The sequence below is a fragment of the Grampus griseus genome (genome assembly GCF_964374135.1).
Source record: "Grampus griseus genome assembly, chromosome: 7".
NCBI classification, from domain to species: Eukaryota; Metazoa; Chordata; class Mammalia; order Artiodactyla; family Delphinidae; genus Grampus; species Grampus griseus.
In genome coordinates, this window is record NC_139001.1 from 34,589,506 (window position 1) to 34,603,985 (window position 14,480).

Consider the following 14,480-nt stretch of genomic DNA (forward strand, 5'->3'; position numbering starts at 1 on the left):
GCTAACACACTATATAACTTATCTAGTATCTTGCTCATTGTCTGTCTCTGCCACCAGGTTACAAACTCCTTGGGGTCAGGTCTGTGTGAGTTTTGTTCCCTGTTGTATATTCAGTACCCCAAACAGTGCCTGGCACATTGCTGAATGATGAATATTTGTTGAATGCATGAATAAACACATCAGAATCTTTCAGAAATAGGCATTTTATGGAATGAGACCACTGGATGTTAGAGAGGAAAGATAGAGATGCTGACAGAGGGAAGGCTGAGGTATCGGGAGGCCCTGGAAGTGCCCCTTGAGGTCAATATCTGGAAAAGGCTGGAAAGGCCAAGTTAGAAGCTGAGAAAAACTGGATTGCTTGGGACAGTCAGTAGGGACACACTGCAGATGACAATGATGGGAGTAATGACGAAATCGCTTTAAAAAATAACCTCAGCTGAGGCTTCAGAGAAAGTGTGCAGGGCAACAGCCAGGGCTTGGTGAGCTGGACAGGGACAGGCATACTGATTTGATCAAGCATTTCCACAATTTGATAATTTCACAGGAGGGGAAGCGTGGTTTTAGAAAACTGAGATTATAACCAGTGGCATTGAAACGAGCACATAAAACACCCAACTCATCTTACCAAGAGTTCTGGGGGAAATATGAGTTCCTGGTAAGGTCTAAGGGCTGGAACTCCTCTTTTGCAAATAGCTCCATGCAAATCTCTATAAAGGGCAGAAGAAGATTGTTCTGTCAGCCCTGCTCAAATGGAAACAGCATTGTAATTCTTTACATTAATTAGGCAAAATGAACATAGTAATAACTATCTGATTCTCCTTGTATGGGAAAATAGTTCAAACCAAATAGTTTTAAATAAGAATCTTTTTGTAAGAGAAATACTGATTTGACACTAATGTGATGTTAAAGAAAAGAGTATTCTATTAAATAGTTCAAACAGTACCCTGCGAAACACCAAGACAGCCTATGAAAGACAATCACAGGTCATATAAGTTTGGGAAACCCTCTCCACTGTGCCCCAACCTCTATCCCCTCACCTGTCAAGTCAGGATTCAAAACTCTGAGAAGTCCTATAGTTTAAGTAAAAAAAAGACTCTAAACATACAGACCCATGTGTAAACACACACACACACACACACACACACACACACCACTTGCTTTAATAACAATAGTTAACATTTATGGGGTGCTTATGTTCCAAGTACTTTTACACGTATTAATAATTTACTTAATCCTCACAACAATTGTACAAAGAAAGTAAATTATCAACTCCACTTTACCTATTAGGAAACTAAAGCACAGTGAAAAGTTACCCAAACTGGAATCTTGTCTGAATCAAACATATTTCAGTTTTTGGAAACACTTATTCCCAGGAAACCTTCCTAAAGAGAAAGACAAATTAGGAGGGAACTGTGGGATGCAGGGCTAGAGGGCTGTGTAGTGGGGAAGAGCATGGGGAATAGGGAGACAGACAGGTGTGGGTTCCTTCTCAGTTCTGCCATGACTTGGCTCTCTGACCCTCTCAATGGAAAGGTAACCTCTCTGAAGATTAAATAGAAATAATGCCTATTTTGAAGGGTAATTGTGACAAGTAAGTGAAATGACCTGACATTTGTCCAATACTCCTCTGCCTTTTTTCCTATCTCTCTAAGGTCTTCCTAGGTTGCAGAAGGACAACTTGTAGTTGTTCCTTGTGTAGGTTAGGATCCCAGACTGAAGCATAACCGGCCAACATCTGAAGATCGGTTTTTGTGTAAGTTGGAATTAGAAGTATAGGCAGTACCTGATAGTGTCTGAGAATTAAAATGTAAAACAAACAAAATGAATCAGAGCTGAGGGATTAAAGTTCCCCTAAACAGGGACCAGGCCAAGACTTTATAGTTACCCCATGGAAGATATTAACATAGCTTCAAGAGAAGGGAGTGTCTTGGGGCAGACACCTGCCATCCAGCAGGTCTACCTGATGGATGGAGGGGCGTCTTCTATGATGTTACCCTTAAGATTATCCAACTGCTCTGCATCCGTGGTCACCAAGCAACCTTCGCCTTATAACGTGGCTTCCTGTGTGTCTTTTCGTATAGGGAAAGGACATGTGGCTCAGTGATCATAAGATCCACCTTAAAATTGTGTTTCTCTTTATAAGGAATATTGGGGCACAGTCCAGTTTAAGTGTGTTCTTTTGCATTTGGTTAAAGTGATCCAGGTGGACCCCAGAGTGCAATCATTGCCCAGATTGAATTCCCGGGGTGTTAAGGATAGAAACACATACAGCAGGGAATGACGGGCTCAGTTTTGTCTAAGTTTTGTCAACTGTGTTCTCTTAGTTTTCCGTGTCTACAGGGAGCAGACTCTATTTTTCCTATATTCGAACTAGGAATTCTTTCTAAGTAATTCCTTTAAGATCTTGGCCGTGGGTCTTTTTTTTGAAACTAGTGTCTCTCAGAGAGCAAAGCCAGAGACTGGTGTGTTTCTGGCTGGACTTCCCAGCTGTGGGAGCCATGAACTCGCCATGTATCTTTGGACAGGCTCCTCAGCCTTCCTGACATTGCAGTGTCCTCTCTCTGCAAAGGAGGAGATGGTGATAGAGGCCAGCTCTACATGAGGAGGGCCAGGCAAGGATGGGACTCATCGTAGCTGGGGTAGGTCTTTTTTCTCTTGTCTGAGTGGGTGTATGATTTATTGTTTCAGCCTTCCAGAGAGTGAAGGGGAAATCAGAGCGTGGGCTTTGAATCACCACTTTACCCAGATCCCAAACGAAAAGTGCATTATTCGTGCCCGCACTTTGGACGTTTGTAAGTAAAGCGGAGAATGACCATCAAAACTCACAAGCACAGTTGCAGCACTGGCCGGCATAAGCGATACTCTCAGGAAGAGGGCAAACAAAGGGACTCACGTCACTTTTCCTGTCGAGCGAGGAAGAATCATTTTCTCCCCGATCTAGGCAGCATTTTCCTGTTCCTTTCTGTTGACAACCATTTGACTCCTAGGATAGTGAAATGCCTTGAGATGAAGAACTTTTTAACATGTAAATGGGTGTGTGCCTTGAAGGGTTTGACAATTTAAATGAGGCTCCAAACTTTTAAAGTCACTTTTGGTGGTTTCTACTGGAATAGGGGTAATCACAAGATCTTCCTTTTTTTTTTACTTTATTTTTTAAATACAGTGATACAGATAAATATATAGAATGTATAATACACACACAGTATATATTATATAGCTTAAAACAATAATAAAGAATATGGAGGGCTTCCCTGGTTGCGCAGTGGTTGAGAGTCCGCCTGCCGATGCAGGGGACACAGGTTCGTGCCCTGGTCTGGGAAGATCCCACATGCTGCGGAGCGGCTGGTCCCGTGAGCCATGGCCACTGAGCCTGCGCGTCCGGAACCTGTGCTCCGCAACGGGAGAGGCCGCAACAGTGAGAGGCCCGCGTACCAAAAAAACCCCACAAAAAACAAAAAAACAACTCACCTCCTGTGCTCCCAGCCTGGACCAGCTGTCACTGTCATTCTTGCTCTGTAGGTTGCCCCCACAGTCCCCTACTCACCAAACAAAAGGTCCCTCCACTTGCAAGAATTGGCCGATACCCAGTGCAGTGGCATAGATTACCTAATCAGAGAAGAAGAAAAGTTATCAGTATTCTTTATTTTTACTGACTCTTAATTTATTTTTCTTTAGAAAATTGAAACAAACACTGGTGTTTTGTTTTGTTTTTGAGAATATTTAAATAGCCACTAGGCTGTTCACTGATTTTTTTCTTCTTAGATAATTATCCTTCCCACCACCTCAATTCCAGTTTTATTCTCTGTTCTAAAGAAGATGATAGGCTATCTGGTGAGCTCAGTTGCATCCATCTATTAAATTATTTATTCATTCAACATGTATCTATTGACAGCAACTATATTTCAGATACTAGGTAAGATGCAAGCGATCCCAAAACAAGAAAATGTGGCCGTTTCTAAGGCACCATATGAGTGAAGTGTAATGCCCCGGACAGGTTGTTAGTAGTGCCCCTCAGTGGATTTTAGGTCACTGCATCAGAATTTCTGCTATTTGTTTAAAATGCAGATCTCTGGCCTTTCTCCAATTCTCCTAAATTAGAACGTCTGGGTCCCGGTGGAGGAATCTGCATTTAAGAGGTCTGCGGGTAATTCTGTTGCGTGGTAAAGTGTAAGAAACTCAGGTTTCCACAGATGAAGGCATGGGAGAGGGTGGGATGGAGGAGGGTCAGTGTGGACTCGAGTTCATCGGGGGAGGCTTCACAAAGAAGCTTGGATTGAAGGATGAGAAAGCAATGGATTGGTGGAGAGCAAGGAAGGGGCATTCGGGGTTCACAGCGCAGCACAAGCAGAGGTGCAGAAGTGGAAACATGCGGAGGACTGAGGGTTGAGAGGAGACTGGCCAGCAGGGACTCATGTAGCTGAGGAGGAATAATGAGTTTGGGAGGCCAGCTGTTGGACTTCTCTGAATGCTGGGTGAAGGAGGGTAGGCGTGGCCACACGAGGGGTAAGGAGCTGCTGAAGGACCTCAAATAGTGGAAGGACCTAAGGAAGGCAGGGTTTTAGGTGATTTGATCTGATTTTCTGCAATGGAGCAGAGAGAGTAAAGGAAGTTCACCGGCAACTGGCAGATTAGGAGAGTGTGTGGTGCTCACCCTTCAGGCCTCAATCTAGGGATTTGTATATCTATTGTGTAACAGATGTCTGGTTTAGGGATTGTTGACAGCTGAACGTGAGCTTTATTGATCCTGCAAAAGGGATATGTTTATGAACTCCTCTTTATTTATTTATTTGGCTGTGCTGCGCCGCTTGTGGGATCTTAGTTGCCCAACCGGGGATTGAACCCAGACCCTCAGCAATGAATGCAGAGTCCTAACCACTGGACCGCCAAGGAATTCCCATGAACTCTTTAGTAACTTAAACCCATTGCAAATTTTAAAGGATCCCTTCGATACATGAAGGGCTGTGTTATGGGTTGAATAGTGTCTCCCCGCCCCCCCCCCCCCCCCCCCCGCAGAAGATACGTTGACGTTCTAACCTCTGGAACCTGTGAATGTGACCTTATTTGGAAATCTGCAGTGATGCAGATGTAATCAAGTTAAGATGAGGCCCTACTGGATTAGGGTAGGCCTTAATCCAGTGACTGGATTGTAAGAAGAGGGAAATTTGGACACAGACACACAGGGGAGGAGGCCGTGAGAAGATGGAGGCAGAGACGGGAGTGATGAATCTCTTAAGTCAAGGAACGCCAGGACTGCTGTCCACCACCAGAAGCTAGGAAGAGGCAAGGAAGAGTCCTCTTCTAGAGCCTAGATTTCAGACTCTTCACCTCCAGAACTGCGACAGAAGGAATTCCTGCTGTTTTAACACCCCCAGTTTGAGGTGCTCTGTTATGACAGCCCGAATGAAGGCAACCACATAAGTCACTGGGTAGAAAAGTAGGGTGTCAAGATGCGGGCGTGGGCCACGCGTGCTCTTTAGTTCTGTGCAGCAAGTGCTCTGAAGAGCAGATACACCTTGACGTTCTTCTCTGCTCAGGGGTGAAAGCAGCTACTTCAGAAACAACCGAGGGGTCCCTGAACGGGGCTGGGGTGGCATTGTAGGTGGGGAGCAGCAGGCTGACGCATGACCTCACCTGGCTTTGGCGGGCAGTGGGCTTGTTCAAGTCAGACCTACCCCCCAGGGCTGCCGGCAGCTGCTCCTCTGAAGGCTGCGGGTGGCTCCTGGGCAGCGTGTACATGGACATCACCATCCCTGGGCTGCAGATCCTGCACCGGGTGCCATGGCTCTCGGCAGTCCTCTCCTGGAAGGACACAGGCATGGTCACAGGCCCTGCCTTCCTGCTGCCACCGCCTCCTGCCAGGGTCCACATCCTGTGTCTCTCTTGTCATGGTGGAACCCTCTCCCTGAGCAGTGCACCCTCCCCTTGGGCAGAGTGGGCCGGCATCCCCTTTCCTTCTGGAGGAGGTGACCTGGAAGCCGTGTTCTAGCATTACAATTACTTCTCAAGCTCGAATGCCCAGATACTTCTAACTGGGAATTAGCACACAACCTCCATTCCCAGAGAGAGAAGAATTCTCCAGAAATCAGTAATTATAAGGAAAGCGTGTGTAATTTCAAAAACAGTTTCCTTGAGCACCCCTATTTCTTTCCCAGCCTGGTTCTGAGCATGGGATCACCTCTTTCTGATTAACTTGGAGACTCTCCACTATGGACCTCATGTTACTTTGTTCTTTAAATTCTTCTGGTGTGGCTCAAAAGGAGCTCTGCTTTCAAAGGTCCACGATTTTGGTCTGTGTTCTAGATCCTTGCAATTTAAAGTGCAGTCCGTGGACCAGTGGTGTTGGTTCCACCTGCGGTCTTTTAGGAAATGCAGAACCTCAGACCTCTGCTCCAAACTTTTTGACTCATAATCTGCATTTTTATTTGCGGTACACGGGCCTCTCACTGTTGTGGCCTCTCCAGCTGCGGAGCACAGGCTCCGGACGCACAGGCTCAGCGGCCATGGCTCACGGGCCCAGCCGCTCCGCGGCACGTGGGATCTTCCTGGACCGGGGCACGAACCCGTGTCCCCTGCATCGGCAGGCGGGCTCTCAACCACTGCGCCACCAGGGAAGCCCCTCTGCATTTTTAACAAGCTCCCAGCTGATTGATTCTTGGGCACATTAAAGCCTTGCTCTGGATTCAGAATGTAGTATAATTCTAGGATTTGGGCTTATTGGCCTTGGGGTGAACATCCTCTCTGACCTTCTCAGAAACTCTAGTAAACTCTGCTGGGTCTTTTGCCTTTGTTGACCTTCCTGGAATTGACTCTTATGTGGTTAAATCCAGACTCCTTCTTCCTGGAAGGACTCGCAGTGTTAATGGGTCTGGACTCTCCAAACCCCTGTGACAATGACAGAGGAACTGGTGTGTTTATACCAGTGCATGTCACAGTGCTCTTAAAACTCCACGCCAGAGGGAATAATCCTGAATTTTACCCTGTTATCCTCAGAGGTGTTTTATTCAATGCACAATGCTCTTTGTGCAATATTTATTCTGCCTCACAGTCTAATTGGCATTAATCAATGTTTTGATCATGCTGTTATCATTCAAGCAGAAAAAGTAAGAAGAAAGATAATCAGCTACTGAAATGTAGATGGATTTCTAGCTTTCTTTTAAATCACTTAACAGATATTATTATCTTGATCAATATGCACCCAAAGCTTCTACTTACTGGACCACAACCTAGAAGCCCCAGGAGGCACAGTCAACACAGCGTTGATTACAAAGACAGAGTTAAGAAATGAGACATTTAGGATGTGCTTTTACCTGCACGGGGTGAAGCCTCATTTTGATGCTTCCAACACCTTTCACAGTGGTGACAGCAGCCCCACACAGAGAGCAGATGGGAACCAGGCGCACGGTGACAGAGAAGTGTCTTATATGAGAGGCACAAGGAAAATCCAAAGGAGAAACACAGCTCTGCCCTGTGGGGAATGTGGGAACCAAGAAGGGCAGCAGAAACCACCCCCTCTCCCTGTCACTCAGCCGAGACGATGGAGACCTGGAGGAGTGCCTGGGAGGAAGAATTTAGAGTCCTTTCTGCTGACTCTGTATTATCTATGAGAATTGGGATCCTTAGGGGGAATGCGGGCATTCTGAACCTCAGAAACATTTTCCAAGCCTAGAACAGACCCACCTGGGTCTGGTCTCAGTGGGAATGGACTCGTGTCATCAGGAATATAGTTGGATGTCAACTAGTAAACATTAGGACATTGATCCCATAACAGGTAAAAGGCGCACCTTTGTCTTTTAACTGTATTTGATAATTTTTTTGCTTGTTCATTTTAAACTCTCTGTATAAGGTCATTCAGTAGAGTTGGAAGGCCTGTGTCCTGAGGCCATTTCTTGATTTCTTGGGCCAGTGGATTTGGGAGCAGCCCAAGTCCTGGAATCTGGCCCTTAATGAAAGGCTGGAATCATGGCCCAGATCCAGCCCAACAGTAGAAAGAGCATTAGTGTCAGAGCCAGAAAACGTGGGCTCAAGTTGTTGTTCTACATACTAGTTGCATGACCTTGAACAAGTCACTTCATCCTTCTGACATCAGTTTCCTCATCTGTAAAATGAATGCTTGGCCTAAATTGCGGTTTCTTTCTTTCTTTTTTTAAAAAATAAATTTATTTATTTATTTATTTTTGGCTGCATTGGTCTTCGTTGCTGCACGCGGGCTTTCTTTTTCGTTGCAGCAAGCAGGGGCTCCTCTTCGTTGCCGTGGGCAGGCCTCTCGTTAAGATGGCTTCTCTTGTTGCGGAGCACGGGCTCTAGGCACGTGGGCTTCAGTAGTTGTGGCACATGGGCTCAGTAGTTGTGGCTCACAGGCTCTAGAGTGCAAGCTCAGTAGTTGTGGCTCATGGGCTTAGTTGCTCCATGGCATGTGGGATCCTCCCGGACCAGGGCTTGAACCCGTGTCCCCTGCATTGGCAGGTGGATTCTTAACCACTGTGCCACCAGGGAAGTCCCTCTTCCTTCCTTCCTTCCTTCCTTCCTTCCTTCCTTCCTTCCTTCCTTCCTTCCTTCCTTCCTTCCTTCCTTCCTTCCTTCCTTCCTTCCTTCCTTCCTTCCTTCCTTCCTTCCTTCCTTCCTTCCTTCCTTCCTTCCTTCCTTCCTTCCTTCCTTCCTTCCTTCCTTCCTTCCTTCCTTCCTTCCTTCCTTCCTTCCTTCCTTCCTTCCTTCCTTCCTTCCTTCCTTCCTTCCTTCCTTCCTTCCTTCCTTCTTTCTTTCTTCCTTTCTTCCTTCCTTCCTTCCTTCCTTTCTTTTTGTTTTGGCCGCACTGTGCCCATGCGGGATCTGTGGTATGTGGTATCTGCAGTATGCAGGATCTTCCCTTCCCTTTGTTCCCCAGGGATCAAACCCGTGCCCCTTGCAGTGGAAGCACAGAGTCTTAACCTCTGGACCAACAGGGAGGTCCCTTAATTGGGGATTCTTAACCTGGGATGCATTGATGGGCCTTGGGAGGTCCACAATCTCCCGGAAATTGTGTGCAAAACGTTATTAGTTTTTGTAAAAGCTCATAGATTTTATCAGCTTCTCAGAGGGGTCTAAGACCTAGAGAGAGTTAGAATCACAAGGCTGGAAGGTCTTTGAGATCTTCGTAAGCTGTGAGATGAGAGTGCAAGCCTGGTCTCTGGGCATCTGGGCAGATACCTTATCTCCTGGGACGTGGGGTCTCGCCTAGACACCATCACGGTGCAGGTGCCACAGCCTCCTCTTCTGCAGGCGTACTTCCTGTCAGGTGCACTGGGAAGGGTGGTCAAGGAAAGACTCCCAGGCGGACACGTCGCCTCTATCAGAGTTGCCTTCCTAGGGTGTCACTAGCAAGGAAAGTCTCCTTTGTGGGGTGAGGTGCAGATCTGAGAAGGCATTCGCCTGCCCGCAGGCCTCAGTCAAGGCCACTCTGTATCTTCCTAGCTTTGTGACACTGGACATAGGAACCTCTCCCTGCCTGTGTCCTCACTTGCAAAGAGGGAAAGGCAATACCTACTTTATCCTCACAGGCTTAGCATAAGCATCTTGTAGGATAACAGAAGTAAAAGCCCTTGGAAAAATCCTATTTCATTATAGGTATTCTTCTGGGTTCCAATCATGTAATTGGAAGAGAAACACTTATTTTTAGCAGTTTAATGTATTGCTAGTTTTGCCCAGTAATTTGTACTGCATTTGAAATCAAGTCAGTGACCCTTTGGAGAAAACTCCCGTCCTTATTTTCATATCCCACCCGGAGTGTCCCTCTGCTCCTGCTTGGTCCAGGTCCAATCCCAAGGCTCAGCCTCTGTTCCTCTCTTTAGGCATCCTTCTCCCTGATTGTGGCCCATTTCCACACAGTTTATGGATTGGATGTAATTAACTAGACTGGCTAAGAAGACTTTGGAATCTTTGGCTTTTTTTTTTTTTTTAAGCCATATGGCTTGCTCATCTAAATTAAGTCATAACCATAAATGCTTATCAGAGAGGTGTGTGAATGAGTGGAGTGGGCTGGGTGTGACTGGAGAGCTTGTGCCCCATTTTAGATGGAGGATGACAGGCCCCACTCAGCTCTAAGCAAGACTGCTGCCAGGCAGGAAGGACTATCTTCCCATTTTTCATGAGAAATTCCTTTTTTTTTAAAAAAAAAAATGAGATTTCCTAATTTTAAAACGTTGACAACGAATTAAAAACCATGTGGGCTTTTAAACAAAACTTGTAATTTCTGTCTTTTTTTTTTGGGGGGGCTTCTCTGAGAGATCCATTAGATTTACCAATTAAAATATGTTTGCCATTATGAAGATCTAAATTTCAGAATATAGAATGGTGGGGAAAACCTGTTGTGAGAAAACAGATGTAGAGAAAGGTAATCTTCTCCTATGACATGTGCTCTTCCTGAATCTGGAGAATTTGGTTTTCTTCCAGGGAAGGGTACATGCAACACAAACCTCTATTACATAACCACTGTCTTGGGGATCTGGAAGGCACTTAAAGGAATAATTAGTGCTGAAAGAAAGAACTTAGCTTCTATTTCATGGCTATTAAATCAAGATATAAGAAACTCTGGGGAAACTTTATCCTCTCCAAATAGCTCAATTAACTTAATATCCTTAGAACCATTGCCAAAAGCAAATAGAGAGCAAGGACCACGGGACCTGGCTGTGTGGGGAAGGAGAGGTTTGATTAGTTCTCATAATTGTAGCTGGCCTATGTGTTTTTTTTTTTTTTCGGTACACAGGCCTCTCACTGTTGTGGCCTCTCCCATTGCAGAGCACAGGCTCCGGACGCGCAGGCTCAGCGGCCATGGCTCACGGGCCCAGCCGCTCCGCGGCATGTGGGATCTTCCCGGACCGGGGCACGAACCCGTGTCCACTGCATCGGCAGGCGGATTCTCAACCACTGCGCCACCAGGGAAGCCCCTGGCCTATGTTTTAAGGCAAACACAGACACGGCCAAGACTTGGATCAAAAGGGTCCAGTTCTTTTGTAAGAAGGTCAGCAGGGTGACTTTTGGGTCCACGTTCCTCTCGATCACCTGCACTGGAAACAGGAAAGAGAATATTATGGGAATTGAATGGGTGACCCCGAGGAATGCCTGTCATGGCCTGCTTGGTTTATGGACTGGGGTATATTAGGCCTGATTTCATTTGCCTCTCTTTTTGTGCTCTACAGGCAAACAACTTTTACACACATCTATGGAGTAAGAGATGCACCAAGCATCTGTGGCAACAGTGCTCTTATATGTGATTAGAGTTGGGAACCACCACTGAGGAAAGATGCCCCTGTGTTTTCCTCTAAGAGTTTTATAGTGTCTGGTCTTACATTTAGATCTTTAGTCCAGTTGGAGTTTATTTTTGTATATGGTGTTAGGGAGTGTTCTAATTTCATTCTTTTACATGTAGCTGTCCAGTTTTCCCAGCACCACTTATTGAAGAGGCTTTCTTTTCTGCATTGTATGTTCTTGCCTCCTTTGTCATAAATTAGGTGACCATAGGTGCGTGGGTTTATCTCTGGACTTTCTATCCTGTACCATTGATCTATATTTCTGTTTTTGTGCCAGTACCATACTGTCTTGATTACTGTAGCTTTGTAGTATAGTTTGAAGTCAGGGAGCCTGATTCCTTCAGCTCCATTTTTCTTTCTCAAGATTGCTTTGGCTATTTAGGGTCTTTTTTGTTTCTATATGAATTGTAAAATTTTTTGTTCTAGTTCTGTGAAGAATGCCATTGGTAGTTTGATAGGGATTGCAATGAATCTATAGATTGCTTTGGTTAGCTAGTGGGAAGCAGCAGCATAGCACAGGGAAATCAGCTCGGTGCTTTGTGACGACCTAGAGGGGTGGGATAGGGAGGGTGGGAGGGAGGCTCAGAAGAGAGGGGATATGGGGATATATGTATGTGTATGGCTGATTCACTTGTTGTACAACAGAAACTAACACAGTTTAGAGAGAGCTATAAGATAGAGAGCTATAAAAAAAAAAATAGAGCTATAAACAAAAAATGCCCCTGGCACTTAAATTCTTCACGTTTGCTCTACTATCTAATTTTGTGGAGTCTTTCAACCCAGTATTCTGTACTCTTGAACTACTTCAAATTGGGGAAGGACTTGGATGCTGTGTGTGTGTGTGTGTGTGTGTGTGTGTGTGTGTGTGTATGTAAGTGTGAAGGGTCCTTGAGGGAAGAAGGCTGAATAGTAAGGGTTTCTATTCTGGCACCTCTGAGACACCTCCTGTGGGGAGTATGTTTGATAACATCCGGGATCCTAAGACTTGGTGGCAGAAAGGGGAAGTGAGGGAGTTGCTACCGTCCTGGAGTGGTCCCTGAATGTGCCACTAGCAGCGTGGCCAATGGTGAGCCTTGTGGCCCCAGCTCAGGACCCAGGGAGGCTCTGGGAGAACACTAGAATTCCTCCCTCCCTCACCTTGAAAACTGCGGGCTTTGGCACTCTAAAGCCACGGAGGGAGCTTCTTTGCTGCTTCTTTCCCATTTGCTTATTTCCTTTCACTTTTTCTTTGGGTGTCCTGTAAACACCTCCAGCCATTTTGTTGCAACAGAGGAAAGGAGGCTACAGTGGGCCATTCATGTTTGGTTCTTCTTCCTCCCCAGAAGAAAAACATGAACTTGTGTAGACCTCAAAGAATAAAATAGTACAGGAAGATGCTTCCAAGTTGAGATATTACAATTCAAGAGCTTTCTGGATCTCTAGGGGCTGCTATCAATGAAAGAAGCAGCCCTCATCTGCCTGCCCTTACTTTCATCCCAGGTCTTTTGAATATTTATGTATTTATTTATTTGGTTGCCCAGGGTCTTAGTGGTGGCATGCGGGCTCCTTAGTTGCGGCATGCATGTGGGGTCTATTTGCTTGACCAGGGATTGAACCCGGTCCCCCAGCATTGGAAGCGTGCAGTCTTAACCACTGCGCCACCAGGGAAGTCCGCCAGGTCTTTTGAAAGCACTTAATGAGAATGTGGTTGGATAATATTTTTATAATCTAGCTGATTCCACCCCTACCACACAACCTGTGTTTCCTCTAACCCTTGACTTATTCCCTGTCCGGGCTGCAGCCACTTCATTCTGGGCTCATGACTCAGAAGGGATGCGGGACAGAAAATAGAGGAAGGAGCCTCCAAAGCCCTAGCCAGTGGAACAAGCGAGTAAGGACTCAGCTTGTAAGTGAGAGTTTTGGAAGAATGTTTGGTGTCTGCTGGCAGTGGAGACTGGATACCGGAGAGAGAGTTAAAACGAAAGTCATGAGAAGGTAGAGGCTCTGCTCTATCTCCTTCCTTGGGCCAAGCCCCCACATGGGGCAGGGGTGGAGGTACCTGACCAAATTCCAGCTAAGCTCATGGGATGGGAAGGCTGAGGGGCCATGGAGGAGAGGTGGCAAGACCCCAGAGAAGCTGCATGCCTTGGAGCACAGAATGGTCCCTTGAGAGATGCATGAGAGGAACAGGCCCGGCAGAAGGCACTGAGGGTTAACTAGTGGCCTGTGTGGACTGATGGTGAGGCCTGGAGGGGTGGCTGCCAGGGAAAAGTGTTGTAGAGTTTCCTCCTGCAATTCAACTGCAACTCAGGGAAAGGGGGGGCCTGGAAATTGACTGCAATTACATGTCAACTAATTCTGTATAACGGAGACTCAACAGAAAAATTAAGTTCAAAAAATAGAAAAATAAAGAGCGCTCCATTTCTTATCCTCCTGAGCTTGAGAATCGGTATACGTTGCTAGAATGGAGGGCCTCCGGTATATCAGGCCCAGTGCTAAGGGCCTCGTATAAGAATTTAAGAGGTTCCTAATCAATGAAAGAAGCGTCTCTCTCTTAATCTTTACAATAGCCGTAACGACGGGCACCCTGAGGCTCAGGGAGGTGAAGTAACTTGTAGAAACTTGTCCAGTAAAAGGCAGAGCCGGCTTGGAACCAAGTCTGTCTGACACCGAGGCACGTGCCATTACCCCCAATGCTTTACCGCCTCCCCACATTCCCGGAGGCCGAGCCTGGGCGGACTGGATAACGGGCCACATTAGCCTGGTTCCCAGCCTATGGCTTCTTGTTCCTGATTGGAGCGGTCTCAACCCAAACAGGCCACAAGTGCTCTCCTCACATTAGAAGTTTCCTGTTGTCTCTGCAAACTATGGTAGTGATACCCAACCCTTACCTTCCACCCATTCACAAAGAAAACCAATTCATCTGATCTTGATGGGCAAGGCATTGCACCCGTAGATAAAGTTTCACCTTCCAGCTCCAAATGGGAATGCTCTTTGGTACCAGCTGCAGAAATGAGCAGAAAGGATTTAGGTCCGAGCAACTGAAATCTCTCCCTGTGTGGAAGCAGACAGCCTGGAGCCCCAGAGAGCAGGGCAGGGGGTGGAGACTCCCTTGCTTCGTGGCCTTTTAAGTCAAGGGCACCTGTGTGGCCCGGCCTCCTAGCTCATGCCTCACTTTGCCTCCCACCAATCCTGACTTTGAAGCTTGCTCGTGAATAG

General features: G+C 46.4%; 1 protein-coding gene across 1 annotated transcript in view; it reads right to left on the minus strand.

Moving 5' to 3' along the window:
- Positions 1-14,206, minus strand: part of LOC309825351 (aldehyde oxidase 2-like) — a gene marked incomplete at both ends in the record, with an annotated part of 98,971 nt that extends 84,765 nt beyond the window's left edge. Inside the window, 9 exon segments of the mRNA XM_082658907.1 lie at positions 626-661; positions 667-705; positions 2,894-2,983; positions 3,545-3,606; positions 5,673-5,799; positions 7,308-7,416; positions 9,184-9,264; positions 10,949-11,034; positions 14,153-14,206. Coding sequence (XP_082515033.1) covers positions 626-661; positions 667-705; positions 2,894-2,983; positions 3,545-3,606; positions 5,673-5,799; positions 7,308-7,416; positions 9,184-9,264; positions 10,949-11,034; positions 14,153-14,206 — 684 coding nt within the window.
- Positions 14,207-14,480: the final 274 nt, after the last annotated feature.